This window comes from Quercus robur, chromosome 12, assembly GCF_932294415.1.
Source record: "Quercus robur chromosome 12, dhQueRobu3.1, whole genome shotgun sequence".
NCBI lineage: Eukaryota > Viridiplantae > Streptophyta > Magnoliopsida > Fagales > Fagaceae > Quercus > Quercus robur.
In genome coordinates, this window is record NC_065545.1 from 11,411,665 (window position 1) to 11,435,092 (window position 23,428).

General features: G+C 33.3%; 3 protein-coding genes across 7 annotated transcripts; 1 reads left to right on the forward strand and 2 right to left on the reverse strand.

Moving 5' to 3' along the window:
- Positions 1-292: 292 nt before the first annotated feature.
- Positions 293-5,120, reverse strand: LOC126710203 (meiotic recombination protein SPO11-2). Of its 4 annotated transcripts, none has more exons than XM_050410584.1 (11): positions 4,907-5,119; positions 4,740-4,823; positions 3,791-3,920; positions 3,224-3,361; positions 3,055-3,143; positions 1,755-1,883; positions 1,569-1,648; positions 1,317-1,379; positions 1,159-1,235; positions 936-1,063; positions 293-791 (listed from the first exon to the last, which is right to left on the reverse strand). In XM_050410584.1, the coding sequence occupies exons 1-11, from the start codon at positions 4,985-4,987 to the stop codon at positions 657-659; spliced, it is 1,134 nt and encodes a 377-aa protein (XP_050266541.1). In that variant the 5' UTR covers positions 4,988-5,119; the 3' UTR covers positions 293-656. The 4 variants fall into 4 exon arrangements, 3 of the variants coding, with proteins under 3 accessions (XP_050266541.1, XP_050266540.1, XP_050266542.1); XM_050410583.1 differs by having other exon boundaries at positions 1,569-1,663; XR_007649596.1 differs by having other exon boundaries at positions 561-791; positions 1,159-1,227; positions 1,569-1,663; positions 4,907-5,120.
- Positions 5,121-14,394: 9,274 nt separating this feature from the next.
- Positions 14,395-15,794, forward strand: LOC126709722 (probable WRKY transcription factor 29). Of its 2 annotated transcripts, none has more exons than XM_050410052.1 (2): positions 14,395-14,838; positions 15,001-15,794. In XM_050410052.1, the coding sequence occupies exons 1-2, from the start codon at positions 14,519-14,521 to the stop codon at positions 15,593-15,595; spliced, it is 915 nt and encodes a 304-aa protein (XP_050266009.1). In that variant the 5' UTR covers positions 14,395-14,518; the 3' UTR covers positions 15,596-15,794. The 2 variants fall into 2 exon arrangements, with proteins under 2 accessions (XP_050266009.1, XP_050266010.1); XM_050410053.1 differs by having other exon boundaries at positions 14,400-14,838; positions 15,004-15,794.
- A 1,978-nt stretch (positions 15,795-17,772) lies between these two features.
- Positions 17,773-22,314, reverse strand: LOC126709721 (endoglucanase-like). The gene is made up of 8 exons (XM_050410051.1): positions 22,050-22,314; positions 21,504-21,716; positions 19,603-19,803; positions 19,441-19,518; positions 19,199-19,351; positions 19,020-19,128; positions 18,731-18,897; positions 17,773-18,317 (listed from the first exon to the last, which is right to left on the reverse strand). The coding sequence occupies exons 1-8, from the start codon at positions 22,284-22,286 to the stop codon at positions 17,937-17,939; spliced, it is 1,539 nt and encodes a 512-aa protein (XP_050266008.1). The 5' UTR covers positions 22,287-22,314; the 3' UTR covers positions 17,773-17,936.
- Positions 22,315-23,428: the final 1,114 nt, after the last annotated feature.

A 23,428-nucleotide genomic window follows, 5' to 3' on the forward strand; every position in this document is an offset into this window, starting at 1 on the left:
ATCAATCTTAAGCAGTCTTCTACAATATCCTGGCTATTCTCAAGCAATTGTCTATGGGCATGTAGATGGGACATTTTAGTAAGCCTCTTTTTAGCATTGCTCTAGTTGTGGCAAGGGGACATTTTAGGAAATCGCTTGGTATCTCTTTAGTTGGGGGTGTGCTAGATAGAAAACCTACACATACTGTTGGAAGAACTGCATGACAGCATGAGGTTTTAAAGAACAGTTTTTAGAGATCATTTTGATTGGGGGCCGTAGACCATTTAAAATGCTATCATCATTCATGAAGATAGAAAAAAAGGGGATGGTCATCCCTGCAATACTCTATTTCGCATCTAAATTACCTTTAGATTGCTATGATATTCACAACAGAAATTATCAAATTATTTGTGGAATTACGGCTGCTTATCTGAATTAGTTGTCAAACAGTAGTGTCCTAGGCATTGCAACTTGAAATTGTCAGACTTGCTTGTGGTGTTAGGCTCCCTATAATTTGATCGGAATGTGGCTGGCGTATCATCTACGTTGGTACTTCCAACCTATTGCTGATTACAAGTACATAATAGCTATGCTCTTGTATATTTCCATCTTATTAGCAATTTGCTCGTCTCCACTTCTTGAACAATCTTCTTTCCATACCTATAGGGACTATTTTGTTAGATGTAATTGGCTTGTACAATTTTCTTTGCTATATACTTTCCCAAATAACCATATCCGTGGAAGTACAGAGCCTCGATTTCTACTCTCTGACCAAGCTGAACCATTACTGCTAGTTCTTCTCTGTAGTTCTCCTGCCATGCCAAAACACCAGTTGCAATTAATACAGATCTTGTTTTACACTAAATGAAAAACTTTCTAGTAGATTGAATGAACCTACTTGACCTTACATGGGACTAATGGAAAGGGCCAAAGTTCTGTGGTGGTGGGTAGTTTACCTGCAAGAATTCTGAGGACATCAAGCTTGTAGCAATTTGCAAGTCCCGCTGTTTCAGTGGAACCATAGATTGTTCAGGTATGAGTTGTAGATCATTTCCTCGAAGTCCCAACCATTTCACATTGCAAGCTTTAATCATGCAAAAATGCATTAGGCATTGACTTGTTACTTTCTACTGAAGGAGAAAGCAGGTGCAATTTAGCATGATGTGACAAGAAACTTACCATATCTGTATGCCTCCAGTCCCATCCCTATACTTCCAAACTTGAAGGTGCAGAGTATAGCCAATCCAGCTGGATTCCTTGATATTTAATTTCTGGGAGTTACAAGTGAGTGCTAACAAACAACTCATGCAGTGGCAAAGAGAAAAGGTCGCACATACCAGTCAACCAGTGCTAAAATAGGCAAGTCTGGAAAAGCCCGGCTTAATCGGTGAAGAAGAAACCTGCATTGAATGTCTTAGTTTAGGTTGAGACCAATCCACAATGAAGCAAAAATAGATCCAGCACAAGTAAAACTGCAGTGTGTTGAAAGTTTTGACAAAGGCAAATGTTGGAAGATTTCAGGAAAGTAAAAAACAGTTGCTGGAGCTTAAAGCCTCAAGCTCTGGTGGAGTGAGTTGTTCAAGCTATACCTTGTGGCAATATCTGGGTACCCTTTTGCGGTGATTAGAATGCTTGGAATTTGGTTGAATATGCGATCCTCTGCTAGCCGCTGGAATATTGCATGCTAAACATATTCAAGTACCCAAAATATTGTTACATGGAAATCGGGAAGTCATAAAAAGGGTGTAGATTGAGAACTTGAGCAAAGGAAATACCTTTTCCACTACAATAATGTACCGTGCATCTGTCTTTAAAATCAACTTCTCTAACAAATTCAGATCACCAGAAATAGCATGCCCAGATGATCCACAAGCAGAACAATCCACAACCTCTTCGTTTGGCTCCTATACATGTTTCAAAGACACGTAAGGGTGCTAATGTGATCTACTAAACTTTTCTTCGCAGAAACATAACTTTAGATTTGAAAATTTGGTCTGTGAACTTCCCTAAATTCATTTTCCAAGACAGAAGTAAATTATAAACTGAAGTTCATTTCGTCTGGTGTCACGACTCATGAGTCTAGACCATTTACAGTGAATGACCTATCTGCAAGTGTTTAGTTGCATTGTGGACATAACATACTTTAAATGAGTTGGAAAAAGCAAAAAGGTTAGTACTGCTCGTCCACACTATCAATGTAATTGTTAAAAGTGGCAATGCATGAACTATGGTTTACTTGTTAGTATATGCAAGGATTAATATGTTAAAATATTTATGTTGCGAAGCGTTATTACAATTAAAAAGTTTGCAAAGTGAATATTTAATTCAAGTACAATGGTTTAGTATTCTAAAAAAAAGAAAAAAGAAAAAAAAAATTACAATGGTTTAACAGAAAAATCAAAAAAATTCTTTGTCAAGGAAATTTATATTTGATACTTTATAATTACAGCTACACACCACTTCACCTTTTTCTTTTCTTCCAATAAGTCTAGAAGTACAACTTTTATCACAATCGTTGACATGACGTGACTTGTTGTAATTGATGCATTATAAAATTGAGGTAGTTATGGGCATAATTAAATTGATATTTCTCCAATCAAACCAGATTATGTCAACAATTACAAAAATCGTTGTGTCACGCATTATGGTTTTTCCTCTCACACCGTGTGGGGAAGACTGTCTCCCTTTAGAAAAGATCATATTTGTTTTTTTAAATCAATAAAGACCAGAAGTCTTTAGCCAATGCTACCCTATAAGGATGCATGCACCATGATCACATGAAAAGCAACTAACTTTTTCTTAAGTCAGAGACCCACGTGGGGAAAAGCTCCTATTGTAACACAAAGTCAAGAAAAACAACTCATTCAACTTGCTTACCAGCTCATCTCAACACAAACATTCCTCTCAAGTATCAATCATACCATGAATAACACCAGCAGCTCCAGCCAGAGGCTTAAAGCTAGCAAGTGAATTCCCATATCACTAGTAATCAACGTGCTTGTTGGATCGATTTAAAAAATATGTGCCATTGCCCAAATTACGATTGATTAAACTAAAAGAAATTAGATAACATGCCTGCAGTAACAGGCGCCCTGCAACAAGTCCTCTGCTAGATGCCATGATTCCAAGACTGAATCGGCTACATCGAAGCAATGCTACTACATCTGTTAGACATTGACTGAATAACTTAGAAACAACAGCTAGATTAAGATGTAACTGAAAGAAGAAGAATCAGAAAATAAACCTTGGATTGTCCTGTTAACCTGCAACTGAGAAGTAAAATAGTCTGGAGAATCACAAAGCAGCTTGTAGAAGAGCTCCCTCTGCGTGACCCGCTTTTCTTGCACCAGAATCTGAAAGCACATCTCCATCACCTTCCACACTATCAGGTAGAAAAAATATTTAAAAGCAGAACACACAAAAATAGAACTGTTTTCAATGTACAATTGTACGTACACCCTAACAAGAAAATAAAATTTTGGGCAAATTGCACTTTCCCCCTTTAACTATGGAGCAGCTGCAATGTCCTTAAACTACAAATCTATGCAATGTGGTCCCTTAATTACTGGATATAAGCATTTTGCCCCCCTATTGTTAGAAATTCTGTCAAATCTAACGGAAAATTCAAATTTCTCTTTGAATTTTTTTTTTGATTTTTTCATTGAAGTTGACTGAAAGTTTATCGACAGAGATATTTGCTTGTTACCAATAGTAATGAGAAACATTGCTTAGTTTTGAAGGGGAATTATAACTATACCATAGTTAAGGGGTGAGGAAAAGTTTACCCTAAAATTTTGAATTGAATTAATACCTCGAATGAAGGCTTTAGCAGCATTGGCTCGCATCAAAGACCTTGTGCAAAAGGAGTGAGAGAGAAAAATCCATGAAACTTCAGTTAACAGTCCTTGACTCACTCGCCTATTGCTTGACTTCCTATTGATCTGTTCGTTGCATTGATTCAAAGATAATCAAATCATTTACATGCCAGTAATTTGAACTTAATTTCAGTTTAATTTCTGAGGAAACGCACAAAGAAATGAAAGCTTGAATTTTATAGTAAATTTTTTTTCTCTTTTTTCTCAGCAGCCAAACAAAGATTATGCTAATTGATGAACACAATGAAATCAAAGGCTGAACAATTTGTATTACTCAGCTATTGCTTGACCTCCTATTGATCTGTTCGTTGCACCAATTCCAAGATCCTCAAATAATTTACATGCCTTTAATTTGAACTTAATTCCAGTTTAAATTCTGAGGAAATGCACAAAGAAATGAAAACTAGAAAATTTTAAGTCAGTTTTCTTCTCTCTTTTTCTCAGCAGCCATACAAAAAATATGCTAATTAATGAGCACAATAAATCAAAGGCTGAAGAATTTCTATTACTCGGCTAGTGCTCGACCTCCTACAGATCTGTTCGTCGCACCGATTCCAAAGATGCACTAATCATTTACACACCGTTATAGCCAAACAAAGATTACGCCAATTAGTGAGCAAAATGAAATCAAAGTCGGACTAATTCGTATTACTCGGCTATTAGTTGAGCTTCTATTGATCTGTTCGACATAGCGTTAGTTTTGAACTGAATGTCCGTTTAATTTCTAAGGAAACGCACAAAGAAATGAAAACGAGTAAGTTTGAAGACAATTTTCTCATGTTTTCTTAGCAGCCAAACAAATGCTTACGGTAATTAATGAGCAAAATGAAATCAAAGACGGACTAATTTGTATGCAATAATTGGCGTGAAAGCGAAAACAAATACCAGAGGAAGATCGGAGATTGCAGGAGCCGGAGAGGTCAAGATCCTGAGGAAATTGAGCACCGCAACTTCGATTCTCGCTCGGACCTGAACCAAAATATTTCAATTCTGAGCCAAGAGAGAGAGAGAGAGAGAGAGAGAGAGATGGTCGATGGTGATGATGTTGTTACCTCAGAAGGAGGGATGATATCGGCGAAGCAGAGGTGTTGATCGGAGAAGAACCTCATCGAGGAATTACATAGATCTTCCATTTTTGTTGAGAGCGAGACTGTGTGTTTGATCGCTGAGAAATTGGATTTTTGAAACTTTTGCACTGTTTGTGATTGGCGCGCAAGCCTGGCAAAATTTGCTCAACAGTACATTTCTTGGAAAAATTTAGTAAGTTGGACTTATTTAGTAAATTTGTTATAATATTCTAAACGTTGCTAAGGACAAATTTTTTTTTTTTTTGCAATTTACTAAATAAGTATGGTAAGTTGTAATTAGAATAATAACATCATTTTAATATAAATTTACTCCTAAAATTGCTTTTAATATTTTACATTAATTATAATAAATCACATCAATAATTATTAAAGGATAGAAAAGTGAAAAACTTTGGTTCAATAGATTTGATTGATAGCTGTCACAAATCTCAAATCATACAAGCAAATGGACTGAAACAACAGACAAGACATGTGGGCCATATTTGTCTTGACACCGCTACAATAACAAAATCCTGTTTTCCTTTAGCGTTTTCCACGTTCAAGCAAACACTCATCATTTCATTAACCAGAAAGCGCATTTTCAATTATTGGTTATTAGTTAAGGGTGAGTTTGGTTTAACTTTTTGTAAAAGTGTATAATAAAAAAGTGAAGTTTTGTTAAAAGTGCATAATAAAAAAGCTGAGTATTTGGCTAGCACTTATAAAAGTGGCAGTTTGAGGAATAAATTACCAAAAAGGACAATGTATATATAAGAGAATTTATTTCATACTTTTTTTTTTTTTTTTTTTTATGTGAGTTTGTCTCATACTTAAATCAATTACTTCATCATACTTAAATCAATTTTTCTCTTTCTAAAAAAATTATTTTTTTCTTACCAATATTAACTAATAATAACCTATCACTTAAGATTTATTGTGAAAGTATTATAAAAATATTGTGATAAAAATTGATACTAATTTTAATTTTAACATACTATTAAAATTATTTTTTTCTCTTTCAAAAAAATTATTTTTTTCTCACAAATATTAGCTAATAATAACCTACCTTAAATTTTATTGTGAAAATATTGTGATATAATTTCTTTTTTCTCTCTTTTTTTTCTCTCCACACATGTGGCTCTACTTCCTTTTTTTTTTCTTTTTTTTTTTTCCCTCTTTTTTTCTCATCCACCCACGTAACCACACTCTTTTCTTTTCCTTTTTCTTTCTTTCCTCTACCATCTTCAGTCCAGAACATTCCCAGCTCTTTTTTTTTTTTTTTTCCTCTTAGCACTTCAAACAAACGAAGGAACCAAACTCACCCAACTCCAGAACTCATCCTTCTTCTTTTTCTATTTTTTTTTTCTTGTTCTTGGATGATCGGGAAGATTGGATGGTTGGTAAATCTCTCCCCCTCCTTTTTTTTCGTTAGTCTTCTTGATCCGCCAGAGGGTCTTGATCTGTTGTTGTTCTAATTTTCTTGTTGTTGTTGTTGATCTGCTGTTGATCCGAAAGAGTTGTTGGTCTAATTTTTTTTTTTTCTTGTTCTTGATCTGCTGTTTTCGAAAAAGTTGTTGTTCTATTTTTTTTTTTTTTTTTTTCTGTTCTTGATCTGCTGTTTCCGAAAGTATTGTTGTTCTATTTTTTTTATTTATTTTTTTTTTGTTCTTGATCTGCTGCTGTTGTTGTTTTGAGTTTAGATTTGTTGTTTAATAGAGGGTAATTTGGTAATCTCCTGTGAGCCCAACGGATATATCAAAACGCTCCATTCACGTTTTGATTTATGGACCTCAGGAGGTCCATAAAAAATGCGCGTTTTGGTCGTTGTTTTTGCCTGAGTCCAAAACGCAGCTTTTATCAAAAAGTTGCGTTTTGGGCTGAGCCAAACGCAATTTTTCTACCGCTTTTTCTAATATGCGCATTTTGAGCTCCTAAAAGTGCAAACAAACGCACACTAACACAGATTCACAGCCTTTTATTCAAATATCATCAAAAGGCTTGCGCAGGCGAAATTTGCTCAACAGCATTTTTTCAGAAAAATATTAGATAGACAGCACTCGTTTGAAGTTATTTAGTAAGTTGGACTATTTGTCTTGACAAGACATGCAAATGGACTGAAACGGACAAGACATGTGGGCCATATTTGTCTTGACACCACCACAATAACAAAATCGTGTTTTCCTTTAGCGTTTTCCACGTTCAAGCAAGTACTCATTATTTCATCAACTTGAAAGCGCATTTTCAATTATCGGTTATTAGCTAACACAGATTCACAGCCTTCTATTCAAATATCATCAAAAGGCTTGCGCGGGCGAAATTTGCTCAACAACATTTTTTCAGAAAAATATTAGATAGACAGCACTCGTTTGAAGTTATTTAGTAAGTTGGACTATTTTTTGAAAATCAAGTTTGTGAAACTTGAGTTTCAACCCAAAATTGAGTTTCTCAAACTCGTTTTACGCCTGACCTTGATTAAAAAAAAAAAAAAAAAAAGGTGGAACTCGAGTTTATTAAACTCGAGTTCAATGCTTTAAAAAAAAATAACCCAAATGGAAATCAAGTGTAGGAAACACGAGTTCTATTATTTTTTTTAAATGGAACTCAAGTTTACTAAACTCGAGTTCCACCCTTTTTTTTTAAAAAAAAAAAAAAAAAATCAAGGTCATGTGTAAATCGAGTTTGAGAAACTCGATTTTGGGTTGAAACTCAAGTTTCACAAACTTGATTTTCAAAAAATAGTCCAACTTACTAAATAACTTCAAACGAGTGCTGTCTATCTAATATTTTTCCGAAAAAATGCTGTTGAGCAAATTTTGCCCGCGCAAGCCTTTTGATGATATTTGAATAGAAGGCTGTGAATCTGTGTTAGCTAATAACCGATAATTGAAAATGCGCTTTCAAGTTGATGAAATAATGAGTGCTTGCTTGAACGTGGAAAACGCTAAAGGAAAACACGATTTTGTTATTGTGGCGGTGTCAAGACAAATATGGCCCACATGTCTTGTCCGTTTCAGTCCATTTGCATGTCTTGTCAAGACAAATAGTCCAACTTACTAAATAACTTCAAACGAGTGCTGTCTATCTAATATTTTTCTGAAAAAATGTTGTTGACCAAATTTCGCCTGCGCAAGCCTTTTGATGATATTTGAATAAAAGGCTGTGAATCTGTGTTAGCTAATAACCGATAATTGAAAATGCTCTTTCCGGTTAATGAAATGATGAGTGCTTGCTTGAACATGGAAAACGCTAAAGGAAAACACGATTTTGTTATTGTGGCGGTGTCAAGAAAAATATGGCCCACATGTCTTGTCCGTTTCAGTCCATTTGCTTGTATGATTTGAGATTTGTGACAGCTATCAATCAAATCTATTGAACCAAAGTTTTTCACTTTTCTATCCTTTAATAATTATTGATGTGATTTATTATAATTAATGTAAAATATTAAAAACAATTTTAGGAGTAAATTTATATTAAAATGATGTTATTATTCTAATTACAACTTACCATACTTATTTAGTAAATTGCAAAAAAAAAAAAAAAAAAAAAATTGTGTCCTTAGCATCGTTTAGAATATTATAACAAATACTCTTGGTAAAGATTGATTATAAGATATGCTATTAAAGAGATTGTCAATATATAGGATTGAAGATCAACCACTTGGATTGATCAACTCATTCTATTTTATTTTAGTAATATTTGAATTTAAATTTAATTGTATTAAAAGTGAGGGATACACAAATTTATCATATTGTCAACTTTTAAATACAAAATAAAAAGTATTTTTATTATATAGTTGATGTAATATCATTTATGAATGTATAATTATTTGAAGTAAAATTAGTATTACTTTCAACGTTTTTCTTTTAATTAAGTTGGATTCAAGGCCCTACGTGCTCTACAAGTTTGGAGGATTTGGGAATCTCTCCTTATTCTAAAACTTTCCAAGGTCCGCCTCATGGTATCTAAGTTGAGAGAGATAAATTAAACAAGTATAACTGCCCCCTATTGAGATGTACTATTAAACCTAAATTGGAATTATCTACTAAGAATTAAGGTAAAGTAGTTTAAGGGGGTTGCATAGGCAATACCAACATACACTATGAGTGTCTTTAAACTACCAAACACTTTATGCAATAAGATGACAAACATGGTCCGAAAATTTTATGCGGGGGCAAACTAATGAAAAAACTAAGATGACATGACTTAGTTGGGACAAAGTTTGTACTCCAAAGGAGAAGGGTGGCTTAAGCTTTCGAGATCTTAAAACTTTTAATCTTGCACTTTTAGCCAAATAAGGGTGGATGCTTCAAACAAATACCTTATCTTTAGTCTATAGAGTTTTAAAGGTGAGGTATTTTCCGGATAGTGACTTTCTTGGGGCTAAATTGGGCTCTCGACCATCTTTTGCATGGTGAAGCATTATTGCGGCACATAATATTGTCAGAAAAGGGTGTAAATGGCAGGTGGGTGATGGGAAATCAAATGGAATTTGGACTGATAAATGGCTTAATGATTCGTCTTATTTACAAGTCTTGTCCCAGCCAAGCACCATCCTCACTCAATCTACGGCTAGTGTGGGCTTATACTCCAAAGGGACAATTTATAGTTCGAAGTGCTTACAAGCTTGCAGTGACTGAATTTCTGGTGAGAGTACGACAAGATCCTCCAATGCTAGTACACACAAAATTTTTTGGAGAAGATTGTAGGGCTTGAATCTGCCAAATAAAATTAAGTCTTTTGCCTGGAGAGTTTGTTGTACTATCCTTCCTACAAAAATGAATTTGCGTCACTGACAAGTCATTGATGAAACTCAGTGTGAAGCTTGCGGTCTAGGGGAAGAATCTAGTGGCCATGTGTTCTGGGAGTGTGGGAAAGCACAATAAGTGTGGAGTTTATCCGGTATTGTGTTTGAGACACAGTGAATTTATTATCAAGAATTTATGGACCTGGTATGGTATTTGATTTTCGTCCAACATGCTGGAGATGACACTTTGGAGATGATAGTGCAGTTTTTAGTCATATTCGAGGGTTTGGGGTTGGGGTGGTGATCCGTCATCCGTGACCATGAAGGAAGGGTTGCAGCAGCAATGAGCAAGAAACTTCATCAACCTTTGTGTCCATTGGAGATTGAGGTGAAAGCTATGAAAATTGGAGTGTCATTTGCATGGGATGCTGGTATAAGGGATGTGGTAGTTGAAAGTGATTCCAAGATAGTAGCTGACACTATACTAGGTTTATGTACTCCCATGGTTGTCTCAAATGTTCTAACTGGTATTGCATACAAACTTTAGGATTTTAGATCCATTCAAGTGTCTCATGTGAAGCGTCAAGGTAATAAACCTGCACATTTTTTGGTAAAGTTTGCCAAAGAAATAGAGGAAAATTAATCACTAGTTGAATCAGTTATTGCTCATAATGTATTGAATTTATTTTTTTCTTAATAAGGTTACAAATTTCTCATAAAAAAAATATTATAAGTATGGTTATGGGTTTCTTGACTCTATTTGATTAATTAAGGTTTACATTGAATATACAAGTTGATCATTGCTCTTCTGCAGCTTTTCTCCGGTCTCATATATATATATATATATATATATTATATAATTAAATATATAATCCTATATCCCTCTTTCCTCACCCACCAACTTATGCACATCCATGCCGTGCACTGTGCACTACATCCATTGATAATCTTATCTTGGAAGTATTATGGGGTCTTCCTAGCCATCATCGAATGTCAAAGGAAAGTATTTTTTTTTTATATGTAAAAAAAAAGTAGTATTATTAATGATAAAAAAGTAATGGATTTTAATTATCTTTTTTTTTTTAATCACAGGTTCAAATATATCTTTAAAAAAAAAAAAAAAAAAAAGAGTTAGGTACGTTATTCTTTGAAATTCTTCCTTGACATAATCTGCAACGTTTTGCACGAGCTATATTTGATCTAATATCGGTAAGATCCCACTTAGACCTTGAAATTATATAATACTACAAAAGAACACTAATTACAGAAAAGTGGTTTTCGGCGTCAAAGTTTTGAATAACAAAAACAAACAGAGCCAAAAAAAAAAAAAAAAGGGTCATATTCGTAGTAGTCTTTAGTCCTTACCATTCCGCGTGGAACAGAACAGACAGCTCATCAAAAAAAAAAAAAAAAAAACCAACAGCTTTCAAGTTACAGTCTTTTCAAACTAGCTCCTAGTGGCCTACCCTCTATGCTTAATAGGTAATATTTATGAGCCAAGTGAAAGATATCCGATTTCCCATTCAGAATCTTTAATTGTAGTGTCATGCTGGTCACCAAAAGTCCATTCTTGAGCTTCCCTGGAATTCACGTTACAATACACTTTTTTATTTTTATTTTATTTTTATTTTAGGCAAATTGAGCTCGAGCCTCTTTGAGTCTCTATTTACAAAGGAGTATATATATATATATATATATATATATATATAGATATATGTATTTTTTGATAAACTATATATAGATATATGTATGTATAATTATTGTATATCACACTTATAGCAAGTTGCAAGAAGTGGCCGACTTGTTCTGCTTTGACTTTGAGCAAGTTCTTGTCTTTAAACGGCGGTTCATCATTCATGTTCCCTTTGATCGTGAATTTGTGAACAAAGCTATGGCTCTTAATTTTGGGCTCTTTGGGCACGTCTTTGTTTCTTGTGAAAGGTAAATTTGACTTTGTCGGTAAGGGGTTGTAGCTAATCTTTTTTTCTTTTGTGCGTGCTGAAGGGAGTTTGGGACCAAGCTAGCTAAATCATATATCTTCTTGTATATCCGAATAAGTGTAAGATATGGGACAAATGATCACTACTATAATTAACTCCCATAATGCATGGCCGTTTGTAAGTTTCTTTTATGGAACCAGAATAATCTTTTATATATTCTTGAGAATGTTTGTTTTATCATCATCAGCTGGTCTCTACTCTTAGATCAAATGCAGCAGGTCTGTCCTCTTCAACACAAACACACACAGAGTGAACAAATCACAAATCCAAATTCATTTTTAAAATCTACCATTCAAATACAGGCCACATTTTAGAAGTATGCCATGCTCGAGATGGAAGAACTTCATGCAAGTGAAAACGTTAAATTTGTATCATGAATTAATGATAATATTAAGTTTTTATTTTTAATTTTTATGAATAATGATAATATAATATAAAGTTTTTTTTTTGAATGAGCTATATAAAATAAAGTTGAAATATCAAATTGATATAATATATACAAACACATTTGTTTAGCTTACAATATAAATCTTACATTACTAGTATAATATAGACTGAGTTTTCTTTGTATAAGAAATTTTTTTAGTTTACATTGTATTTTCAATGTAGATCTTACATTCTAGAGAAAAAAAAAATTAGAATGTTGTACACAATTAGGGATAACAATGGTGGGGCAGGGGCCGAAGGATGAGGTCTTCGCCCCCGCCTCGCATGATTTTGTCTTATTCCATTTCTGTCCAGTCTCGCATGATGGGAAAAATTTTCTTACACCATCCTTGTCTCTTGGGGCCCTGCGAAACCCTGTCCCACCCCGTAATACCCTACTTCTTTTTAACTTTCCTAGAACTATTACAATTTTTTTAAAAACTAAACTTGAAGTTACAAATAAATTTATCCCATCAAATCAAACTAATTTTTAGAAAAAACTAAATAATTTATCTAAGTGTTTAACAAGATAATATCACCAAAAAAAAAAAAAAAAAATCTCATAATACAAAATCAATTATTCAATAGTATATAAATTTTTTTTTAATAAAGACCAAAAAAGAAGAAGAAGTTAGAATTGGTACCTTATTTCCAACCTTACTAGAGAGAAAAAAGAGGTAGAGAGTCACGTTGGATAGAATAAAATAAACTGATGATATGTTTGTTTAAATAGTAGAGTTTTAGGGTATGAAAAAATTACAATTTAACCCATAATTATCAATGCAAGGTGGGCGGGGTGGGCTTGGTCTAAAAAGCCCCACCCCACCTTGTGGTACAAGACTAAAATCTCGTCCGATCCCCACCCTACCACCTTTGCAGGATGGAGAAAATCCACACGAGCCGAAGCAGGATGGGACGAGTCAAACAGGACAAAATTGCCATCCCTATACACAGTACACATTTGTTTAGTCTATAATATAAATCTTATATTGCTAATACAATCTAAACTATGAATTTTTATTTGCGTAAACTAGCTAGGTATGATAAGTCTTGTACAAAAAGTTACTCATACGGTTTTATAATTATTAAAATGATACCTAAATTTTTTTGACCAAAAAAACGGACGTATTAGAAGGGTCCACGCGGCGGAAGTACGAATTTGGAGATTTGATCCAAAATTCCAATTTACTGGTCCTCACATATACATGACTTCCAAGCGTAGTCGCGAGAGCACACGGACAGCCGCTCTCACCACTACGCATTCATAACAAGATAACATACCATTTCCCTTTAATAAAATAACATGACATAATGAAAAGTTAATGTTTATATTAAATGGTTTTACTTTTTTTTTAAAGAAAAAATGATTTTTTTTTTAGTTATTATAAAAGTGATGTCCGAGTCTCTCGTTAAACTATTCTACTATTTGTTTATGAAACATACACCTTAAAAACCTTATAAATTATGATGGATAAAATTTACAAACTAGAATTTTATAACACGCTTTTCAAATTTATTGAGCCCATTACTCTTAAAAAACCCTTTGAAATATCACATAAACTGTATATTTCAATCCAAAGTTTAAAATAAGGGAAAAAAAAAAAAATCAAATCTATAACATTGTTTTTCAAACTAAGATGAAAAAAATTAAGGTAAATTGCAAATTACACCCTTAAAGTTTAGGAGTGATTGAATTTTACATTCTGAAATTTCAAAATTTGGATTTTACCTCCTGAAATTTGGAGTGTTTGGATTTTACAAACTGATATTTCATAAATTAGATTTTATCACTAAAGTTTGGAAGTGTTTGGATTTTACACTCACAAATTTTGAAATTTTGGGGTGTAACTTTAAATTTTAGGGAGTAAAATCTAAACATTTCTAAAATATAGGGGTAAAATCCAAAATTTGAAATATCAGGGTGTAAAATTTAAACACCCCAAACGATAGGGGGTAAAATCAAAATTTTGAAATTTCAGAGTGTAAAATCTAATCATCCCCAAACTCTAGATGGTTTAATTTGCAATTTATCCAAAAAAAAAAAAAAAAAAAAAAAAAAGGTAAGTAAAAACATAAAATGAACCCAGAGGAGCAGGATAGAAGATATGTATTCACTAATAATCTAATAAACAATTAAGGTAAACAATCCAAAGCGATTAGGATTTATCGTGAATGTTCTTTCCAGTTGTCATACGCTTTGACTTTTAATAAAGTCAATCGAAGAGAAAGTCAAAATTGGTTAAAGCGGAAGGAAGAGACTCCAAGGCAGATCTTTTAAACTCTCTCCAATATATAACCAAACCCTGCTTCCAATATTCTCAGAAATCTGTTTGCAACTCTCTCACAAGCTAAAGCCAGCCCGTTCTTCTTCTTCTCTCTCTCTCTGCTCTATCAAACTCGTTTTTTCTGCACAACAACAAGTTCTTGATGAGTGATTTTGCGTGCATGGAAGACTGGGGTTTGCAAGCAGTAGTAAGAGGGTACATAAATGAAGCCCCTACCACAACCTTGGCCAACCCAAAGTATTGTTTTGCTCCATTGAGTGGTGTAGAAGATGACCCTTTTAGCTTTCCTGAAATCAGTGAAACCACAACAGTTTTAGATGAACTGGAAAAACTCTACAACCCTGTGTTGCATCCTCTTTCCTCCCAATCCATGCCTGTGAGTTCCATTTCTGTACCAAAAGAGGCCAAGGAACCAGAAAAGCAGCCAAGTAGAAAAGAAACAGCAACTACATATAAAAGAAGGTCAGTTATTTGGTGTAAAGTCAATAGAGTTCTGCCCTGAGCTTTTCTTTTAGCTTTTTAGCTTAATTATTTGTTTCTCACTAAAGTAAAATTGCTTCTCACATAGGTCGGTGTTCATATATGCAGTTGAAATTTTGTTAACCTATCTTTTTTTATATGTAGCAGAAAGAATCAGCACAAAAGGGTAGTGCAACATGTGACAGCGGAGGGACTTTGTTCAGATATGTGGGCATGGCGTAAATATGGTCAGAAACCCATCAAGGGGTCGCCTTATCCAAGGAGCTACTACAAGTGCAGTAGCTCAAAAGGGTGTCCAGCAAGAAAACAAGTTGAACGGAGCCATTTGGACCCTGAGGTATTCATTATAAATTACAGTTCAGAACACAACCATAGCCACCCGACTCGGCGAAACTCCCTAGCTGGTAGCACCAGGAGCAAGTTCCCAACATCTGGAAAGAAAGGCAAAAGTAGTACTTCTCCAACAACCCCTTTGATGCCATCCTCCGTTGAAAATGAGTTTGTGCAAAGTACAAGCATTAAGATCGAGGAATTAGAGCAAACAACGGTGCAAGACAATGAAGGTAATGATATTGTTATTCCGGATTTGGACAAAGAATTATTTCCATGCCTAGAGGATTTTGATGAACTTACTGAAGAACCTGCCATGGATGTTTGCTTTTTGGACCAATTATTGGAAATATGTCCACCTTGGTTCATTGATAATTCCATTTCCACAACCACAAGCCATGGTTGCTAACACGAAGAGGGCATGTGGGAAATACATAATTTTTGATTTCTCAACACAAATGTAAACTGTAATTTCTAATTTTTCCACAACCATTTTTGTTTTGTAATTTAGCGTCCAAGTTGTCTGAAATGGTTTCCTGGTATTGGACCAACAAGACACATATGTTGTATGTTAATATCAGTGAAAATATTTGGTGAATTTGGTCTAAGATCCGACTTATTAAAACATTTTAGACCTCATTTTTCTATGATCATTAAATATAATAAGGATTAGGATCACATCATCTCTACTTTTCTATAAGTGGTATTATTATATGAAAATCAATTTGGATTTTCTGAGAGTTTTTTATATGAGGTGGGACATTTATCCACAGCCCGCCCACCGCCCTAACTGTAACTGAAAAGGACAACCAATTAACTTATTTTTTATTTGAACAGGATAAGCTTCATTTAGGACCTTACTTAATGCACAATCTCTAGCTAGCTAGCTACGTATAAGCATTGAAATATACTTTTAAATCATTATTTTTTGTTATTAGGTTTTAGGGCCTGTTAGATCTTTTATTTCCACGTCAAGGGATTGCAGTTTTAATATTTGGAATGGATGGGCTTTCCACTCGTAGAACATACAGTTGAGGACAGGGAATAGCAACTAAGCTCAAGAGTTTGTCTTGTTTTTAGAAAGGTAAATAGTTGAAGGTGAGTTTCAAATCAAAGACACGAGGCATTATAAATTATGCTATTACCATTATATTATTGCTTGAATCCCTCAACTAAGCTCGAGTTTACGATGAATAAAACTATGAATTCTTCCTACTTCTTGTGATTGGTAATAAAACTAACTAGACGTATTAATTTATAGGATTTATGTAGTAAAACGTGTAATATTCTAGTATAACTCTAAATTTTTTAGGTATATATAATTTAAAAAAAAAAAACCTTATTGCTCTCATATTTGGGGGCTTTTCTATGTTAGGGGGTCTTAGTCCATGGCCTAAATGGCCCATACTGATGGCGGGTTTAGTCAAACAATAACACAACAACATTCAAATCCCAAAGTTTTAAGTTGTTTAATTTAAGTCCTAAAAAAATAGCTAAATTGTTAAGCACACAGTTCTTCTAAATAAATAAAAAATCAAAGTTTATTTAATTTTTTACTGAAAGTGTATTAAAATATAATTGTACTTTGAAATTTAAAAAAAAAAGAAAAGAAAAAATGAGGTATTAAAACGTTGTACATAAAAATTAAAAAGCAAAAAACTAGCTTATAATATAGTGCCAAACACACACAAAAATGATAAACAAATTGATATAGGTAACACTTAAGAATTTGTTACGTAAAACTGGTTTTTTATTTCGTCATTAGTTACAGAAATAGGCTATATGACCATTTTATTTTTTGAATTTATTGGACAATAATGAATTTTGGGGGGCTAGAGCCTAGAAGAATTTTTCACATGGTCCTGTCCACGCATAGAATGATACAAAGGTCCAGTTATTTATGACGCAATTTCTTTGTCTGGAAGACGTGTTTGCAAAAATTTGTATTGTTAGAAGTTAGAACAGTTTGTTTCAATGTTGGTACAACAATATAATTTGAATCTTTGTACTTCTTAATTAATTTCATGAACCCGTGCAAGTTACAAAGATCAGATTCTAGATCATTTGAGCCCTCAAGTGTTATTTCTGGTTGAACTCTTTTTTAGTATATTTAACTTTTTACTGAAAGTATATTAAAATATACTTGTACTTTGAATTTTTTTTTTTAAAGTAAAAAAAAAAAAAAGAGAAAGTATTAAAACATTGTACATAAAAACTAAAAAGTAAAAAACTAGCTTATAATTTAGTGTCAAATACACACAAAAATGATAAACAAATTGATACAGGTAACACTTAAGAATTTGTAACGTAAAACTAGTTTTTATTTCGTCATCAGTTACTAGGATAGGCTAAATGACCATTTTATTTTTTGAATTTATTGGACAATATTGAATTTTGGGGGGCTAGAGCCTAGAAGAATTTTTCACATGGTCCTGTCCACGCATAGAATGATTCAAAAAGGTCTAATTATTTATGACGCAATTTCTTTGTCTGGAAGACATGTTTGCAAAATTTGTATTGTTAGAAGTTAGAACAGTATGTTTCAATGTTGGTGAGCTAGACCTTAATAGAAATGGCACAACAATATAATTTGAATCTTTGTACTTCTTAATTAATTTCATGAACTCGTGCAAGTTACAAAGATCAGATTCTAGATCATTTGAGCCCTCAAGTGATATTTCTGGTTGAACTCTTTTTTAGTATATATCACACTTTTTTTTTTTTTTTTTTGATAGAAGTATATATCACACTTAGCTAGCCATATTAGCAGGTTTATTAATCTGTGGCAATTGTAAGCACTCTTCTTTGCTTTCAGCTAGCAGAGCAGCCACTGAACCCACAAAAGCCGCATTAATGTAGGTTGCAGGTTCAGCGTGAGAATAGTCGGATCTCACATCGTTGAAGTGGTCATTTAAATCGGGACCTCCAACTATTGCACCCACATGAGTATTTGGATTTGGTTCGCTGGAAGAGTAATACTTTGAGAAGCCCTCGTTGCAATCCACCTCTGCAGGGTGAACTTTGATTGAGGGGATGGATGAACCTCTATGGTGTAATTGCTTAGGGTATTTGCTGCCAAAGCCCACCATGTATGACATATTCATGGGGTTATTTCCCAGTATATAGTCCACCTGAAACACATATTACAAATGTGATATCTTCATAATTTACGCAATAACATGATTGACCCTCAGGCTTAAAATTTAAGTTTGTTGCAATACATTGGTTCATTGGATGAAATCAGATATATAAAAAAAGAAAACATTTGATCTTTGATTCTGTCAAAGATATCAAGGCCCAATACTATTCAAGATTTAAGTCTATTCTATAACTCTAATCCAGATTCATTGTATCTAATCTTACTTGAAGCGTAAGTAAAGTAATCTTAATCCTAATTGTAGTGTAAGTATTGTAACATTGAGTTAGTCCATAATTAGTTTAGGATTTAGCCTACTATAAATATCATTCAATAAGATGATTTGCCAAATAGATCATTTGGGTGGTATTTCTTCTTAAATTCTTAAGAAGAAATGGTGGTGCAAACCTGTGATTTTGCGAACTTTTTGATTTGAGAGGCAGAGAAATGCACGGAACCACATTGCACTCCATTAACATGAGATGAAATTAAGGTTTTGGTGTAGATGAATAGCACCGTGGAAGAGCTTAATACATACTGTAGATTACTACTATCTCTAATATACAATAGCCCACCTGCAAACAAAATAGTAATCAGCCTGTCTCAAAAACTTCTCAGCCCCATTGTAGTCAATTATATATAGAATACCCTGGTTCATGTAATAAAATTATTCTTGGATTGTAATAATTGTGTGTACCAGGCGTTGTTCGAATTTGTACAGAGCTACTCCTTGGCATCACTGCACATATAAATGACTCTGCATCACTCTTGAACTTGGTCAAATTTTTCTTCCCACCATAAAATTCCTGAACAAAATCTTAATTATTTCCCCTCCTCTTTGAAGAAAAAATTGCAAATTTGTACCACTAGTTATACCTTTGCTAGTAACGTCTGTGCTCCAACAAATTTGTTATCCCAACTGAACTCAGAGACAGCCTGACTCCACCCTTGGTTGCTTAAGACATAGCTCAAGTACTTCTTTTCTCTACTTGCCCTGTGTAGCCAAGCAGCAGCCCACAGCAGTTCATCCTTGTTGACAAGTTTGAAACCATGAGCTTATTAAATGAATAACAAGTAAGGACCAATCTTTTTTTTAGCCAGATTCACTTATTTACTACCTGATAGCCTGAATATGAGCAATAGAAAGGGCAAGAATCACTGTAAGATTTTCTATACTTGTCTGCAAATTCAAACAGCTGCAAAACATATTTAATGAGTTCGATGGACTTGTGTTAGAGAACTGATTTCAACATGAATTGAAGTTGAATTATGATATTTACTGATTGTGATTGGTTTAGTAGCCTTGTTGAATAATTGGAATTAACCCGTTTGAAGACAATTGAAGCTGCAGAAAGAGCAGCAGCAGCCTCAGCTGCTGCCTCAGTGCCTGGAGATTCTGAGGTGATCTTGTAGAGAGTTCGAGGGGTGTCCATGTCTTCAGGACGCTCCCAACACTGGTGGTCTGAATTACCATCTCCCACCTATGATGAAACCAATATCAATGAGAGAAAATGAGCACAAAAGCTGAGTGTGCGTTTGGAACGGATTAAAAATTAAAATTATTTTACTATTCAGTTTATTTTTATTATTATTCATAGGGCTCTATTACACTTTTTGATACTATTCATGAGTCCCACTATACTATTTCAATTAACTTTTACTTTTATCTATAATACTTTCAGCAATAAGTTTTCAGTTTTAGCAAAATAAGCGGTATCTAAACACACCCTAAATGTTTGAAAGAGTTCATTTTTATTGGTTTATTTTTCTTCAAAAAATAAACTCGGTAACAATAAATCAGACACAATCTTTAAAAACTTGAATATAAGTCAAATAATAACAGGATAGTATAATTTAAATGCTCTCCCACCCCTGTTGGGGGAATATGTCTAAGTTCAATCCCTTACATGCACCATTCTTTTACATAAAGTGTAGATGCTCTTGAAAAATGAGGATAAATCTGAAAAACGTGAACATTGTGTGAAGTAGTATAGATTACGGAATGTGGAACAATAATTTCCCCTATTAAATGCCATTCCATGAACACAATCAATGACTTCCCCAAGTTCACGAAATGTCCTTTTAAAGTGGACTAGATACAGGCCCACGCAATATGTGAGACAGTTACAATTTTTTGAGTTTATATAAATATATATATATATATATATATATATAATTTTTGTTCAGTAAAAAGTTTGGTGTTTCTTCCAACCACACAACAAAGTCTTCAACATAAAAAATTTGCTTTGTGTGGCTTTGTTTTGTCATATTAACTATTTTGAGTGACTGTATGAAAATATATATGATTATTCTTGTTAGAGAATGAAGAGAACAATAAATTTATTTATAAATGAATTTCTACCATGTTATGTTGAACAACTTATACATTGCAAGATGAGCTTCACATGTCAATAGAAAAAAAATTTCATGCGCTCATGGTGAATTATTTAAAAGCTTAAGAGAACCATTGTTATAGCAATATCCTAATTTCTATATGATTTATACTTGTTTACTCATTTTAAGAAGTCAATTAGTGAATCATTGACTATATTTATGAAAAACGCGAAAATAAAATGATATGTAATTGAATAAAATTAGGAACTTCAAAATTTTGAGAACTCCATGCATTCAAATATGCAAATCATCCTTTAAATTTTTCAATCATATCCATTATTTTCATGGTCTTTACAATTATATGCAAATTATCCTATTATCATCACTTTTTGAAATAATATAAAAGATGTTGCTAAACTTTTGTGCCTACTTTCTATTTGTTGATATTAAGCAAGGTAAAACACTAAAATTGTGTAATTCACTCAAAAACTAAAATATTAATATCAGCTAAGTGGAAAAAAACATTAAAAAAATTAATTCTACAAATAATTAAATTAAAAATAATAATATTACTTTTTGTCACCTTGGACTGAATGAATCAAAGTGGACCGAATTGGACCAAAATAAACTGAAGTAGACCAAAGTATAAAAATAGACTGAAATAGACTGAATAAACTGAAGTAGACCGAACTAGACCAAAGTGGACCGACTTGGAATGATTTCTATTATACAAATCTGTAACTTTAAAGCTGACAATTACTCGATAAACATATGACTAAATGGTTGTGATTTTAGTAGCAGCTAGGTCACACTCTTTGCGCGTATACAAGAAATTAAGAAAAAGCACCTGTGTATACAGCGTGGTGGGTGAAGAGTGAGCTCTCAATATGAGGTCAGTGCCCCAACGAATCGCAGTGCGGAGGTGGTGAAGTTGGTTAGCAGAAGATATCTCTTTCTTATACTCAATTGCAGCCCAACTCAACAAGCTCACACTAAATGCCATCGGCCATCCAAACTTAACGTTGTCACCAGCATCGTAGTATCCTCCGATTAAATTCACCTGTCAAATTCAAAAACACTCACCAAAGTATCAAACACCATGAGCCAGGCACCATATAATTAAACATGAATACCAAGATTAAACACCCTCATGCATAGACACATATATACATGATCATATAATTTTTTTTTTGGCAATAATAAGCATTAAATTTAGATATGTTTGCATTTGCTTTCTTCCTTTTTCCATGCTAACTACTCCATCCAAGTTTCTTGGTTAAATTTCTTTAAAATTATAGTATATTCTAGTTAATTACCTTCTAATACAAGTTCTAAAATATGAAATAGCATGTTTTACATTAATTAATCATGTAAGTGTATATGAGCTTCATACTTTTTCAGTGTGCCCATCAGAGAGTGCGGAGTCTCCCCTCCACTTCACTTTCTGCCTTGATGGCAATTTTCCTGAGCGTTGCCCTTCGAAGAATAAGATGGCTTTGCCAAGTGCATCACCATAGTCATAAGCAGAAGAGCTGCACAGCCCTTCTTCCTCCATGGCCAGCCCATTGTGTATAGACGAGACACATACCAACAATACCAGTACCCTTAACACTACTCCACAATGCTTCATTGTGACTCTGGATCTTGTTGCTTGGTTTCTTATTGAGCTTGGTATTTATAGAGCCAGTTGCTATAGGAATGCGCACAATAGGGTATGAAAAAAAGGATATTAAGTATATTTTACTAACTGACCTATCATCAATCACAGAAAAGTAATTTGATCAAGAATTTATTTTTTATATTTTGAAATCCATCAATCACGTTTATTACCACATAAATATCTTTTGCATTTTTTTTATAAAAGTTACATGACTTTTAAGTGTTTGGAGTGATATTAGGATACAAAATTTTACCATATAAATCTTACAAACTATCACATTGTCAATCACAAAAAAAGAAATTACATTGATTATATTGTTAGAAGTGATGCTAGAATTATTTATTATTAAAAAAAATTAGTGATGCTAGAGATATTAGAAAATTTACTATCTTCTCAAAAAAAAAAAAAAAAAAAATACTACATAGGCCTTACAAATTATTGTGTCACTAATTACCAAAAATCAAAAATCAAATATCCCTTTATTATGAAGTGTCACCAATTACATTTCTTAATGCATTAATTTGTATTTTCCCATTTTTGCAGCAGTGGCACTAATCACTTTAATTACCATGTCAATTTATAAATTCTTTTCAAATACATGTTCAAGCATAATTGAACAACTCCTTATCAATTTCGATTCATTTTAAGATAAAAATAATTTAATGGACTCAATTAATTAGAATATCAAAAAGTATGGAACAAGGGAATATTTTAGTACTGGTAATAGATCGAATAAAAGAATTTCATTTCTAGACAAAAAATCTTCAAATAAAACGGAAGTGAGGGGGAATTGATGTGGTAACATAGAACAAAGTTTAATTTATACTTTTCTTATTATATTAATAATTTGAAAGATTTATTATTGATGAGGCACGGAGTTCAAATCTTTTGTTTCACTTTCTCTATCTCACTCGATGTTCCACGAATAAAAACTTGACACATGTTAATCTAATTTTATTAATTGCTAATTTTTTTTATTTTATTTCAATTACCTAAATTAAATTAAATGAAGAGTAAAAAAGACATAATAGTCAACACATCTGCACCATTGGCATGACCACCGTCTCAACGCCGCCAAACACAACCATCCATTGCTGCCATTAGGGGTGTTC

What these genes read in the sequence shown, in the direction of transcription:
- LOC126710203 (XM_050410583.1), bottom strand. Translation starts at nt 4,987, where the DNA reads ATGGAAGATCTATGTAATTCCTCGATGAGGTTCTTCTCCGATCAACAC. An exon ending in ACATTATTGTAGTGGAAAAG is followed by an intron (nt 1,664 to 1,754) that starts GTATTTCCTTTG and finishes GAATATGTTTAG; the next exon opens with CATGCAATATTCCAGCGGCT. An exon ending in ATTTTAGCACTGGTTGACTG is followed by an intron (nt 1,236 to 1,316) that starts GTATGTGCGACC and finishes TTAAATATCAAG; the next exon opens with GAATCCAGCTGGATTGGCTA.
- LOC126709722 (XM_050410052.1), top strand. Translation starts at nt 14,519, where the DNA reads ATGAGTGATTTTGCGTGCATGGAAGACTGGGGTTTGCAAGCAGTAGTA. An exon ending in GCAACTACATATAAAAGAAG is followed by an intron (nt 14,839 to 15,000) that starts GTCAGTTATTTG and finishes TTTTATATGTAG; the next exon opens with CAGAAAGAATCAGCACAAAA.
- LOC126709721 (XM_050410051.1), bottom strand. Translation starts at nt 22,286, where the DNA reads ATGAAGCATTGTGGAGTAGTGTTAAGGGTACTGGTATTGTTGGTATGT. An exon ending in CCACCACGCTGTATACACAG is followed by an intron (nt 19,804 to 21,503) that starts GTGCTTTTTCTT and finishes GTTTCATCATAG; the next exon opens with GTGGGAGATGGTAATTCAGA. An exon ending in GCTCATATTCAGGCTATCAG is followed by an intron (nt 19,352 to 19,440) that starts GTAGTAAATAAG and finishes CTTGTCAACAAG; the next exon opens with GATGAACTGCTGTGGGCTGC.